This window comes from Neofelis nebulosa, chromosome 4 (assembly GCF_028018385.1).
Source record: "Neofelis nebulosa isolate mNeoNeb1 chromosome 4, mNeoNeb1.pri, whole genome shotgun sequence".
Lineage (NCBI taxonomy): Eukaryota > Metazoa > Chordata > Mammalia > Carnivora > Felidae > Neofelis > Neofelis nebulosa.
The window spans coordinates 90,224,926-90,239,014 of record NC_080785.1 but is presented as its reverse complement, the minus strand read 5'-3'; the positions used below and the strand labels follow the sequence as shown (position 1 = coordinate 90,239,014).

General features: G+C 40.0%; 2 protein-coding genes and 1 pseudogene across 5 annotated transcripts in view; 1 reads left to right on the top strand and 2 right to left on the bottom strand.

Annotated features, from left to right (window-relative positions):
- The window catches only part of KMT2E (lysine methyltransferase 2E (inactive)), a 99,442-nt gene extending 91,579 nt beyond the window's left edge, over positions 1-7,863 (bottom strand). For all 4 annotated transcript variants that reach the window (XM_058728731.1, XM_058728729.1, XM_058728732.1 and 1 more), the window contains exon 1: positions 7,680-7,863. The gene's annotated coding sequence lies outside the window, so the exon portion shown is untranslated. The remainder of the gene's footprint in view (positions 1-7,679) is intronic.
- On the bottom strand, positions 2,214-2,279 carry LOC131511292 (U4 spliceosomal RNA; annotated as a pseudogene).
- LOC131510990 (PH domain leucine-rich repeat-containing protein phosphatase 1-like) lies at positions 7,863-10,154 on the top strand. The gene is made up of 2 exons (XM_058728757.1): positions 7,863-8,218; positions 8,513-10,154. Exons 1-2 carry the CDS (start codon positions 8,017-8,019, stop codon positions 8,845-8,847), a joined length of 537 nt encoding a protein of 178 aa, XP_058584740.1. The 5' UTR covers positions 7,863-8,016; the 3' UTR covers positions 8,848-10,154.
- Positions 10,155-14,089: the final 3,935 nt, after the last annotated feature.

Below are 14,089 nucleotides of genomic sequence, written 5' to 3'. Positions count from 1 at the left end.
AATCTAAGAAAGTATGACAGGGACCAGAATATTTACACAATCTCAAAATATCTTCCCACAAATTACTTAATAAAGGCAAAATGAGAAACAGTAACTATACAATGGAAAAACTACTAAACACCTTAACACATACTGCTTATCTAGTATTCCAGCCAAAAATGCAAAACCTGAATCTAATCATGAAGAAACCTTAGATAAACCCAATTGAGGGGCACTGTATAAATAGCTAGCTTGCCAATGTCATGAAAGACAAAGAGATCGGAGAACTAAATGCAATCCGTGATCCTGAATTGGCGACTGCACCAGAAAAAAAAGTGCTAATCAAGGACATAATTGGGACAACTGATGAAAACGGAATATGGACAACAGACTAGATAAAAAGAATTATATCAATGCCAAACTTCCTAAGTTTAACCACTCTGGTTACCTAAGAAAAGATGCTTGATCTTTAAAAATGCATATTTAAGTATAAGACAGCATCTTATATGCAATCTACTCTAGTTAAGAATTTTTTTTTACATGCATAGAGAGAATAATAAAGCAAAGGTGACAAAATGTTAAAAATCAGGGGATGTGAATAAAGGGTATAAGAAGTTTTGTAGTATTCATGTAACTTCTGTAAGCCTGAAATTACTTTAAAATAAAAAATTAAGGGGCGCCTGGGTGGCTCAGTCGGTTAGGCGTCCGACTTCAGCTCAGGTCACGATCTCATGGTTCTGAGTTCAAGCCGCACATCGGGCTCTGTGCTGACAGATCAGAGCCTGGAGCCTGCTTTAGATTCTGTGTCTCCCTCTCTCTCGGCCCTCCCCTGCTCTCATGCTCTCAATTAAATTAAATATTAAAGAATTGTTTTAATAAAATAAAAAATTAAACTCATATTGGGAGTATTCCTCAAAACACATGCATATATTTATATATAATACTTGTATTTTTAAAATTAAAAAGCGGAGGGGGTGCCTGAGTGGCTCAGACGGGTGAGCGTCCAACTTCGGCTCAGGCCGTGCTCTCACAGCTAGTGAGTTCAAGCCTCGCACTGGGCTCTCTGCTGTCAGCACGGAGCCACTTGGGATCCTCTGTCTCCCTCTCTCTGGCCCTCCCCCTTCTCTCTCTCTCTCAAAAATAAACATTAAAAAAAAATACATTTAAAATAAATTAAATTAAAAAGTGGAATCATCAATTTGATACTAATTATTTAGTTATAGAGGCCCTCTCGAGTACATTTGAACATCCCTGAAAAAAGGCAATTGTTCCACGATGAATTAGATGTCCGTCTCTTACTCTCCATCCAAGCAAATTCCCCCACACCACAAATACCCACCCTACCACCATCTCCTTAACCAGTCACAGCTAATTAAAGGGCTCAAGATGGAGCACAGTGGCTCACTGACACCTTGCCAATTCCTGTGAGGTCCAACGGTACTTTTCTTCAAAAAGTTCTCTAAGATTTCCCTATAGTCTTATAACAAATCTTTTACTTAAGCTGGTTGGAGGTGATTTCTGTACCCTGCATCCAAACAAACCCTGAAACAGCAGGCTTTTAAGGAGTAGAAATAAACAGTACAAGGGAAATAGCAGCTACTTAAATTCATCTTTTGTCTGTGCTTGAAAAATATGGTTTTGCTGGGGGCTTAATGGTAAAGATGTAATAAGGCTGTCAATTCAGCCAATTACACAGATTCATTTAGAGAAGCAGCAGAAAAGCAAATAATTCAAAAGGAACAATCTTATTTTCTCAAGAAGAGCTACTATGTATCAGACCAACTCAGACCCCCATCAATTTACAGCTAATGAAGCAGAGTCCCAACCATTCAAATCAGTCACATCAAGAATCTTCCCATCCTTTGCAACATCTTTAAAGAGAAAATGGGTTTTCAAATTCCTGAAACTTGTCTTTCTTTGAATGACATATAAAGCAGGACAAGAGGAATTTAAGAGGTCTCTCTGTGAAATCAAAATTAGAAACTATTATATTTCATTATTAGTCGGTGAAATAAGAAAAAATATTAGGAAAGTGTATCTTTCTCATATACAGTGTCCCAATACGTAAAATTTTGAAAAAACAAAACTATTTTCCGACAACATCCTAAGTGATAATAGTTAATTCTTTTCACCACATTCCTCACTTTTCGCTAAAAACCACTGATACTAGGCTTTACATGATTGTTAGACCAGTGAGACAAATGGGAAAAGATTTAATCTTTAAATTTACTTAACTCAATTAGCAATAATCATGCCTCGGATAAACCTCACTGGCTACAATACTGCCACTGTGCAAAGCTAAAAACTTACTTAACTTAAATAAGTTTAAAATAATTTATGGTAAATTCAGTTAAAAGTCTTTAAATAAAAATTATGTTTTAAATACCTTTTGAAAACAAAAGCCAAAATAGATTTTAAAATTAATAAAAATTTTTCTCGTCTCAGATAAAATGTTACATAATATAATTATGTGAACTTGAACTTTATGAGTACCACAAACCAAAACTACCTCAATCCCACTGTTCTATTACTTAATTTTATGCCACAGGCTCAGACCTTAAATGCAACCAAGTTAGCTATAACACAGGTGTGATTACTTAATGTTCTTTCTCAATAATAAACTTCAGGACCAAGATGTTTATTCCTTTGGATTAACTCTAAGCAAATATCTAAGAGTTGCTAGAAAATTCTCTGTCTTCTCCAACTGTAAAACTAGAACAAAGAAAGCTGCATAAATCATTTTGTTCTCAGGTCCTGTCTTAAATCCAAATTTCACATTTGAAACAATTTTAAAATGCAAAAATAAATATTTTAACTAAAAATAATAGACATGGACTTGATTACTCATTGAATTATTACATACTATTTATGCATTAAAAGTCATAATGTCTGTTTTCAATGGCATCTTAATTGAACACATCAAAAAAGAATTCTGACTGACCTGTTGCATTGAAAAGTTCAAGATCCCAAACAGCTCAACTAGTTTTTGTAAATAATCAAATCAGATTTTGCAATAAAGTTGTAAAATTCACCTAACAATATAAAAATAGCTTTCCCAAACTGTCTTAAAAATAAAATTTGATTTATGACCCCTCTGAGGAAAAAAAAAAACTGATTTCATATTAAGTGAAAATATTTATCAAGTGAAATATTAGACCCACCTATTTTCTTGACTCTCACTTAAGTAAAAAGCATCCTATTTACTAACGGTTAATAAATACTTCTCATATTCTTAAAGATACAAATGCCATCTAATTAAGTTAACCTGAGTCATCATCATTTTGACTTTTTATGTAGAACTGATCACAAATGCTCACAATAACAACAAAAAAATTCTTTTGGTTAATTCCTACCTGTCTGTAAAATACTGTTTAATGGCAATAGCAAGATTTTTAGTTAAATATGGTTACTTCAAATTTGGTGCACTAAAAAACTATTTTCAACCATAAATATTGCTCTTCCACATTAAGTAAGTTTTTAGGTAATATATACTATCCTTTTAATATTAAAAAAAAATAAGTCTCTTCCCAACATTTGTACATTACAAGAGACAGTAAAAAATTGTGAGCCACTCCAATTTCAAACCAGCCTAAAAGCTAACATTTATACAGCAGCACCTAAAATAGTATCCTTGTTATTTTGCCAACCAATATAAAAAAAAAATTTACCACAAAATAAAAATAATTCTATAGTCAATATTAACAAGTCTCCCTGAATGCAAGTATTAAACGCTTTTCCTAACATGTAACAAAGAAAAGTCCCCTGATCACCCTGAATATTTGAGATGTGTTTGCTCAAATGAAAGCTTTAAACTCAAAAAATAATTGAGCACCTACTCTCTGTTGTGAATAAATCCTTTGGAGATAAAAGCTAATTACACATTACTAAAATATTTTTAAAAAAATAAACAGCATCTTTTGTAAAAATTACATACTAACATTTCTTTAGCAGTTTGTGATAGCTCTTCAAAGTCCTTTTGGTTTTCTCCATTTTAAACACACAATGACAGTACACATTAAAGTCCCAGCAGTAACTTCCAGAAAAGCAGAGCTGTTAGGATTTACATAACACACTTTTAAAAATAAAACCATACGTTTAAGAGTTTGATGCATGAAATGGGTACATTATTCTTAGAAATAAAAAACCTATTTAAGAAGTTAGACTTTCACTAAGACCACTAAGGTTATGTGTTAAAGGAAGAATTTCTCCTAACTTATTAATTGGCTCTTCCCCTCACTTCCTCATTTTAGATCCAAGAAGTCCTAGAGCTTGCTTTAGTATATACATGGAAAAATTCTCCAGCTGGAAGCTCTAAGACAAACAAGGCAAAATTGTGAGGGAGTTATCAGAAATCTTAAGAGTTGAAGGGAAATACAGGAGCCCTGTAAAGGTTCTAACTTAAACTGAGATCAAAGGGATCCTATAACTTACACTGACAACAAAAGGGAAGTATGATCAAACTACAGTCTCTAAAAATAAAATTTGCTCACCAATTACATTATGATTTTCTACAAATCCACTTAAACAGACAAACACCTAATCCCTCAACCTTAGCTACTCTAAGAACAAAGACTATTTGACTAGTTTTCCCTCAAGAGACCGAATGTTTCAAAACTCACTCAGAAAAAATTACACTTAACCTTTTTAAAAAAAATTGCGCCTACAATTTCTAGTTTAAAACACAGATGGTCAATGGGGTACATACACATTAACAAAAACCAAACACTTATAGCCATGTTATTTATAAAGTAACCATTTAAAAGAGTACAATACATTCAAAAAATATATCAAAAGAAACAAAATACAAAGCAATGAAGCAGGCTAGTATGAAGAAAGCTAATAGAGTCAAGGCAGCTTTTCTTATAATTTCTAACTTGGTATTGTTTATTTGAAGCCAAATAAGTCCAAATGCTTTGTGTGTCTAGAGCTGATCAAGGTCACTATCAAGAAAAAACAATGGGTGTATACAGTGTTCCTTTCCATGGCTACATAAACTAAATTTCCTTAAGAGTATACTGATTTCCTACCATAGATAGCAAGTTTAAAGTACCAACCTTCTGAACCACAGATTGTAACTACGTAGTCCATAAAATAAATGCACAATCCTTACCCAGCAGTTATGGATCTAGACTTATACGATCAGAGCACATACAAATGAGTATTGACCCCAAATCCCTACATAAACTCTCCCACTACCCACCAACATTTCATTTCATACTAAAATATTCCAAAGATTCTAAGTACAGTTGTACACTGTCTTCCATGAAGAAACTAAGGCAGTGATTGCTACAATTATTTTGTACAACAGACTAGTTCATATACGAACTTCATGATTCCCTTATTCCGTTGTAAATATTGGAGAATTTACTGTGGAATAAAAGAATCATGAAAGGGTGTGTACTCTCCAACCTTTTCAAGAACTACTAGATTTCAATAACTACTCATCTTTCAGTTATTCCACATCAGAATGGTCATTAAATGCCATTAATGGCCCACTGATATCTCGCTGCTGAGTCCAGGCCAAAAAGATCACCCTTCCACTCCAAAAATAAATTCTAATCATTCCCACTTTTAAAAATATTGTTAAGTAACACCATTTAATTTTCTGTCTCCATCTATAAGATACTGAAATTAGCATAAAATGGATTCAAGACTCCATATTATGGTATGGCTTTTATTTAGTCTATTAAAACAGACTAAGTTCCACATCCCATAATAGGTAAATGGGTACAGGGCGGGGTATCAAGAACTAAAGCCTTACTTTTTTATTTACATAATTATGATTGCATGCTATAAAACAATTTTAAAAGGCAGCAAAGCATGGAGCTTCGTGAAATATACAAACTTAGAAAATGCGTAAGGAATGCTTAAATATATGAGAAACATGGATGCAAAATATAATAGTGAGAAGAACAAGCATCTCCACACCCAGTGAAGTAACAGGTTTAGGCTTGTTTGTACAGCTCCCTAAAAATTAATCTGAAAGAGTACAAAAACCAAAATTCATAAAATTGGTCAAGTGTTGGATGGGAAACATTACACTCTAAATTAAAACATCTACTCACACAAAATGTTGCACTTACACACTTATTCAACATTTAACTTACTTTAGCACAGTGAATAAAAGACACTCGGATTAAACGAGCAGAAACTAATATTTGTCCCAACTAATTTTTTTTGAATATTTAAGTGCACCTATCCTCACTACTCAAATTTCTAAGGCTACCTGAGTGTTTTTTATTATTTTTTTTGAAAGTGGTGTCATTTCATTTGCCTCTCAGGAAAAACGAACAAAATTAATCAACTAAAACACAGCGTTGTAATTTGCAGTAAAATCAACACATTTTTGTAAACTATTCGGGAAAGAAAAGCAGCACAGTCTTTTCATGTAAACATAATAAGCCTGTAATATGCTGCAGACAAACGCACTGCATGGGGTGTGGAGGACCCGAGCTGATTAGATTACCACAACATCAGCCTGGGGCCGCCATTTTTAGAATCTGTAAAGGACAAAAGAGGGAAATTTCACTTTTTACTTCCCATCTCGGAAAATAAGGGAAAAAACGGGACTATTTTCCAATTAGGTATTGATGTCTCCAGCCTAGAGTTGAATGCACCTCACTTAATTCTCTCCAAGGTCTCCAGAACTCCAACACCTTACGTTATTCACATCTCTAAAAGGGGGGGAAATAGGCAAAAAAAAAAAAAAAAAAAAAAAAAAAAAAAAAACCAAACAAAACCAAAAACCAAAAAACAAAAAAAAACCAACCCGGGATTTACTCCAAAGCGAACTCTAGCGATTTCTCTTCGACTTTAAATTATCATTCTTAAGACAGACTTTAGCAAGAACGGATCTCTACGGAACTGAGGCCAGTGGAAGAGAGCACTCCGGATTGTTTTTTCTCTCCCCCTCCCCCGTTTAGCACAGTGAGCCGTTTGTTTCTCTTCTGTATCTGCTGCCACAGTGTTTGTGCCAATCCCTTGGTCAAAATAAGCTTTTCTGAAATGTGCCATATTGTGGATTCTAAGCCTCCGGTACAGTAAAGGACGGCGATAATGCAAGAGGAGTGGGGGAGGAGACTGAGAAGGCTGGGTACTGGGGTGACCACCTCAGGGGCGGGTTTACCCTCTCCCGGAGAGGATGAGGAGCTGTCTCGTTCTCCCACAAAGGGAGATAGAGACCCAGAGCGTCCTTTTAACCCCCTTCGTATTTACCTGAAAATTATACCAGAGACTGCCAGTCAAGAAATGGGAGAAGAAAATGGGGCCTATACGGCTTCTGAGCACCTGAACAAGATGCGGTCGAGGAAACGGAGAGCTGGCAGCTCCTGGGACCACTTCGACACAAACCCTGCTAACAGTCACAAGCCTCCCTCCTCACCCAAGCGGCCTTAACCCGCTGCCAATGAGGAGTGCGCCCCCTCCCTAACTCCCACTCTCAAGGGGGTTTAACTGCCAGTTTCCCCTTTCCCCAACCCTAAAACCCGCCATAATGCTCCCTTTCCAGGGACAGGGAAGAGAAAGGATAAATTCGATTCAACCAAGCAGCGTCTTGCCCCAGCCCAGACACCTGAGAGTCAGCGTCGACTCCCCCCAGCACCCCCGGAAGGATAAAAATGAGAAAGCCCCCTCCCTCTTGAAACACGCGTCCCTCCACCCCGCAAACCCCAAGAACTCCCAAGGAGACGACAAGCACTGACCTGCGATGTTCACACAACAGACACCCGAACCCCGTTATCTGCTCGACCCCCAAGGAGTCTCTCCACACCTCCGCGAACAGACGACCCCCCGACAGCAGCCACTGCGGACACAGGACCCGGCTCCACACACCCCCTCCCCAAACAGCAGCGCGCAGCCTCTTCACCAGCAATCAAGGAGTAGGGGAGGGGGCACCCAGATAGTCAACAGGAACGCAGAGGCGACGGCAAGGCTGCTCAGAGTGTCTATGCCCCCTCTGTTGCCGCTCCCGAACTCAGGCACGGTCTCCGACTCGGCCCCCTGCGCCCGCTCAGTGTCACTGCCTCTCGCTCTGGGAAAATGGCGGCGACGGCGGCGGCGGCCGCGGCGGCGGCGACGGCGGCGGCGGCGGCGGCGGCAAGTGCACGGGGCCCGCCCGCCCCGCTCCGCAGGGGCAGAGGGGGAGGGGACGAAGCTGCCTGCCGCCATTTTGCTTATGGGCTGCCGCCCGCTGTTGCCTCTTGGCACAGAGGCTTGAAGACAGGCAACTGGAGGCAGAGAGGTGGGCAGAGTCTCCGTCTTTTTTCAGAACAGATGCATTCAACAATTCACAGAAGGTTTGGGATAGTTTCGATATTTGATGGGATTGGTTCTTTATCCCTTTTCCCTGAGTAGCCCTCAAGTCTGGATATCGGCGAGCATGGGCACGCCACTACTGGGTGGAAGGATTAAGACTGTAGGCCTTGGGAACGACTCCCCCCCCCCACCCCCTCCCGCCCATCACCCTCCGAAAGCGATGCACTTTCTCCCACTCCCCAAACAACCTCAGTCTCCGTCTTCCCCTCCCCCTCCCCAGTCTGGCCTCCAGCGCTGGGTGAACTCGTTTTGGGTGTCACTCGACGCCCACTAGGGGCTGAGGAGGCTCCAGTGCGCAGACTCCGAGCACCGGATAAAAGCGGAGCTGGAGCGTCCAGCGCCGTCTCGATGGAGGAGCGAGAAACGGAAGAGGTCGGGGGGAGAAGCAGCAGGAAAAATACAGCCACCGTCAGCGCCGCTTCCCTGCCACCGTGTATCGGGGTAAAAAGCTGCCGTTGCCGTCGGTGCAGTTGCCGTCGCTGCCTCCTACTTCTCTTGGCCCCGGGGAAGGATTTCCCCGCCGGCGGGACAATGTGCGGGGTGGGGAGGAGTTAACCTTTATGTGGCGGTGATTAAACGAGGGAGGGACAGAGAGACGGTTATCTCGAAGAAAAAAGGGGGAGGCCAAAGAATAAAACAAGGGTTTCCCCACTAAAATAACATTGTGATTCCGGTTCTTGTTTTCGGGGTCTTTCCCTGAAATGGCGGTTTCCGTCTTCTTGCTCCGCAGAGACCCGGAGCGCTTGGTAAGCGGAGTGGGGAGAGGCAGAGGCGGTCCATGCGGCCAATCAGTGCCTGATGTGTCCTGTCGGGCTAGTAGTGATTGGCTAGCGATGACCTCATGCTGCAGCAGCGGGTGGGGCCAGAGCCGTCGGGGGAGGCTGTTGCAAAGGCAGAGAGGGAGAAGTGACGATGGTGATCGTTGCTGCCGCGGCCGGTATGGAACCCAAGCAGTGGCGAAGAGAATCTCAAGGCTCTTCCCTGAGTATTTTCTCCTGTCCCTGCGCGAGGTGAGGGCCCCGGCTCGGCCCCTGCGAAACCTTGGGGCGCTGGCGCGGACGAGGAGACACCATTTCTCTCATGACTTTTGTAACTGCGTCAGGGCAAGATGGCGCTGGGTCTCCTTGGGGCGCGGGGGGAGAGGCACGTCCACCGCCGCCGCAGCGCATGTGACCGGGCTGCATTCCTGTGGGGTTTGGCTCCGACCCAGGCTGGGGCGGGGGAGGGGAAAGGGCTTGGGCGGAGGAGACTGTGGTGCGGTCGGCGTTGGCGGCCTGAAGAGGAAGAGATGACTGTTTGAGAGCGCTTCCCCTCCCCCATACAGCTTACAGTTGCGGCTCCCAGGGGAAAGCCCCTGGAGGGACACTCCTTTTGGGTGTGACGGCTGTTGGTGGAGGAGAAGGTTTGGTGCCCTATTTTCTTATCTACCTCTCTCCTTGCAAAGTACTTACGTAAGGTGGCAGGTTCCTAATGTGGGAATCTACTATGAGTCCCTGAGGGCCTCTGGACTGAGTAAAGAGGGGACAGACTAGCTCCTGGCCCACGACGACAAGCGGTATCAGTTATTTTTTGAGAAGACGTAAAATTTCTCAGATCCTAGTAGAAAAATGTTTCCTAAATTTGGAAGCGAAGGTAAAAGGTGTAAACACCCAGGAACACTTAAAATCTCCGAAGTTACAGGGAATTTGCCATCTGAATTTTGAGGACCTTTTTCAGGCTTTCTGTTCCTTTCCTGTGTACTCTGTTCTCGTATCCTCCTTATCTGTGTATTCTACAAGAATGTGTAATTTCAGCGGATTTGCTTTTTCTAAATTTAGGCATGATCAGTAATAACAATAAAAGCGATAGTGTTGTGATCTGTATGAAGTTGTAAGGATGTTTTCGGTACTTTCGTCTTTCTGTCGCCCTCTTAACTATGGTTTTTAAAAATAAAACATGAATTCACTTTCGGTAAATGTTACTCATTAAGAAGCCTGCACCGTTATGAAGCCTACATCTTTAATCACTTTTCTGGAAGTATGAACTTTAGTTTCCGAAACCTTGTTGGTTGAAGGTCTTTAGTTCAAGAGTTCTTAAGGTCTATATTGGTAGATTCAGTAAGAAAGACTTTTTGTTTTTGATAATTCCCAGTTGGCCAAACAAGCATAGTAGCCATCAACTAAACTAGTCAAGATTTAAAAGGCTTCTCCCCTCGGGTGGTGTTGAGCTGGGAGTTACACAACAAAGACATTTGCACTGAAACCTGGCTTGCTTTTTGACAGAACACATCTGGTGCTAAGAGGAAATGTTTGCTGAACCTGAAAAGATGGGTTTTAATCTGGGGTCCAGGTTATGTTACCATCTTTAGTGTTAGTTGTGGACTTGATAGTTTGAAAACAAGATTGAATCTTTAATTCATTTGTTTATACTTAAACCCTTACTGGTTTCTGTGGTTTTCTTTTTCAGTGAATTACCAATATGAATGAACTAAAAACTCTGTAATTAAACGGTTAATATAGAAGAAGAAAGATTTTAGAGTTCAAAGTGTGTGTTATGTCCATTGTGAATATAAAATGGGCCTTCTGTCTATAAGAACTGAATATCTTCGAGGATTTACTTGTCATGTGTAAGTTATATCTCCCTTACTGTCATAGCAATTTTTATTTTGACTTAGGAAAGAGGGACGGAATATGAAGTCAGATTGTAAGGTTTCATGGTCTTCCTAGCTTCACTCTGCCTTAATAAGGAAGAGAAGCCATATTTCAAACTAATAGAAACACATCCATGTTTTGAGTTTTTCATCAACATGTGTCCTCATTGTTCCTAATTGCTAAATCTTGAGCTCTAGTTTTTCTTTACATTTCTGTGGCATTTTAAATACTACTTGCAGTTACTTTGACTACCTTTTTGTGTTAATGTTCTCTTTGGGCAATTTTATTCATGCCTGTTATTCTCCACTAGAGCCTAAATTTTCATCTCAGCTGTAGATGCAAAGTTAAGGTTTTTAGGGAGGGGGACCACAGGCTTCCTGAACTCCCATAAAAATACTGAGCTTGTACTAGACTCCTAAGAATTTTCTTCACCCATTCCCTCAAAAAATTTTTGCTTCTCTTCCTATGTTTCATTATTTGAGTAAACCATGCCCCAACCTTCCTTTATCTATTTTTGTTCACATTCTCATCTCTTTTACAATGGGAATAGTTTTTATCACTGGCTTCAGATGGCAGACCAACCCTAGTGGGCTAAAGTACCTCCCGAGTGCTGTGCTGTTTCATACTTTTGTGTCTTTGTCCACCCTACCTGAAGTACTTCTTCCCACTCCTGGTTAACTTGAACCTTGCCTCCCAAAACTCTTCCAAATCCTTAATCCCAAATAAAATGAGCCAATTCTTGACATTGATAACCCAGCCCAGTGCTTGACACTTAGTTGGCATTCAGGTGTACAAGTTTTTTGTTTTTTTGTTTCTGGGGAAGATAACACTCCACTAATAGAGTGTATAATCCAAACTGTAAAATGTAGCTTTCACACTTTTTCAAAAATGCCCTTGACCACCAGGGTTTGGAGAGGAGATCAAGGTTTAGGGAGGCTCACAAGCAGGTTTCCTCTCCTTTTGGTTATAAGATGTCAGGGCAGATGATCCTGATGGGATAGTTCTACCTCCAGAAAGTTGGGAAGAAAAAACTGACCTTATTTTTTAACATCCATATTTCTCAAATCTAGAGAACATTTTAACCTACAAACTTCAACAATATATGAACTGATTGTTTGGGTTTATAATTCCTTGATGTGTTTGGGGCTTATCAAAGTATGTATTACTGCTTGCTCTGATACTATAGGACCCAATTTGTTTTGCTCTTGAGTTTAGGTTTTGTTATTTTTCTTGCTGTTGTTGATAAGTGTCCCATTTGCCAGCCTCTAGTAGCTACATGTATGCATTGTGAGGTTGGCATTCCAATAACAGGAGTTATTGAATTGCATAAAAAATGAAGCTCCGCAATAAAAATTCTAGGAATCAGATTTGGGCTTTATAAACGTAAACGTTGGTGATGTTTTTGTTTGCTATTAAAGCCTTTTGGGGTATTTTTGAGTAGTCCTTATATGTCTTTTGAAATTCGAGTTCAAAGTAAGAAAATAGACTTTCACTGTATTTTGTTTTTTGTTTTCTTTAACCTGTTTTTAATGTTTGTTTGGGGTTTTTTTTTTGTTTTTTTTTTGAGAGAGAGCGTGAGCCGGGTAGGGGCAGAGAGAGGGAAACACGATCTGAAGCAGGCTCCAGACTCTCAGCTGTCAGCACAGAGCCTGATTCAGGGCTGGCACTCACCAGTGGTGAGATCATGACCTGAGCTGAAGTCGGACACTTAACTGACTGAGCCACCCAGGTGCCCCTGGATTTTGTTTTTATATGGAATTTTTTCTGCCCCACCTCTGACTTCAGTGTCCTTTTAGAATGAAAAAATTTATGTTTCAGAATTGAACTTGAACCATTAAATATATACCTTAAAATGTTAGGGGTAAATATGTATCACCTGATTAGTTTAACTTCTAAAAAATGAATATAATGCTATCCCTTTCTGTGCAAGGTGTTATGTTGATTTTAAACCTGAAATCTGTATTTGCAAACAGTGCTCAAAAAACCTTCCAGGGTTGTGGATACCTTGAACTTGATTGGTTGTCTTGAAAGAGGAAATTAAGTTTATTCTTGAGCATTCAGCAAATATTTTCAGGGGTTCCTGGGTGGCTCTGTCTGTTAAGCATCCAGCTTCGGCTCAGGTCATGATCTCACAGTTCTTGAGTTCGAGCCCAGCATTGGGCTCTGTGCTGACAGCTCAAAGCCTGGAGCCTGCTTGGAATTCTGTGTCTCTGTCCCTCCCTCTGTGTCTCACTCTTTGCCCCTTCCCTGCTTGTGTGCTCACTCTCTCCCTTTCTCTCTCAAAAATAAATAAATTTTTAAAAAAGGAAGAAAACATTTTGAAAGCTACCTGCCCTCTGCTATTCAAAAAGATCAGGCCTCTAGTCTCCCTGTTGATTGTTCAGTTCAGGTTTGAAACATCTTTAAGTATGGAGTTGGAATTGGAAAGTAGAGAAACTATTCTGCTTCTACCTGAATGAAGCAAACAGAAGGCTAGTAAAAGATTATGGAGCCCACCATTCTGTTCTCTGGAATGATTTAACAGTAGATATAGTAAAAAGAGCTTTTAATATTCTGTGTGAACTGCAAATTTCAGCATCAAATGTAAAAATGGAGCCAGTGACGAAGAGCTGAAAAATCTGTTGGAGGTCCTTTCTTTGCTCGAAGTGAATGGTAGTTTAAACAACAAAATTTCTGAATGCATCTAGTTTGCCAACTATGTCCTATTTAGAGCTTGTGATTATGTTTTGTTTTCTTAAACTATTTTATACTGGTATTTCCTCTTCATTGGTTCTGTTTGCCATAAGCATTGAAGTATGCAGAGTTTACCTTGCATTTGTATTTTTTATAAAAGAAAATTGGATTTGGGGTTGCTTTTTGTTTGTTCCTTTGTTATAAGCATACCACGAAACAGCAGTATGGGTCAGCATCGTCCTTTTGAGGTACAGGGTATACCTTCACTGAACAGCTAACTATCTCTTCTATAGAACTGGTCCTAATAAATTGGTTATCAACCTAGAATAAATGATATTTCTTACAACAAACTTAAATGGAGTTTAAATTACACATAAATTTATTCCAAGAGATTTATATCACTTTAATATTCTTTATCCTCTAAAGTATTTTTAAAACGCCCTCTTAAAGTATATTGATGCTTGTGTCTCAGATTTAAAGCTATAATCTGTTTT

Bases quoted from the DNA above. Each gene is read 5' to 3' on its own strand.
- LOC131510990 (XM_058728757.1), top strand. From the start codon at position 8,017: ATGGCGGCGACGGCGGCGGCGGCCGCGGCGGCGGCGACGGCGGCGGCG. The intron at 8,219-8,512 runs GTGGGCAGAGTC...CCCCCTCCCCAG, and splicing joins AGGCAACTGGAGGCAGAGAG to TCTGGCCTCCAGCGCTGGGT.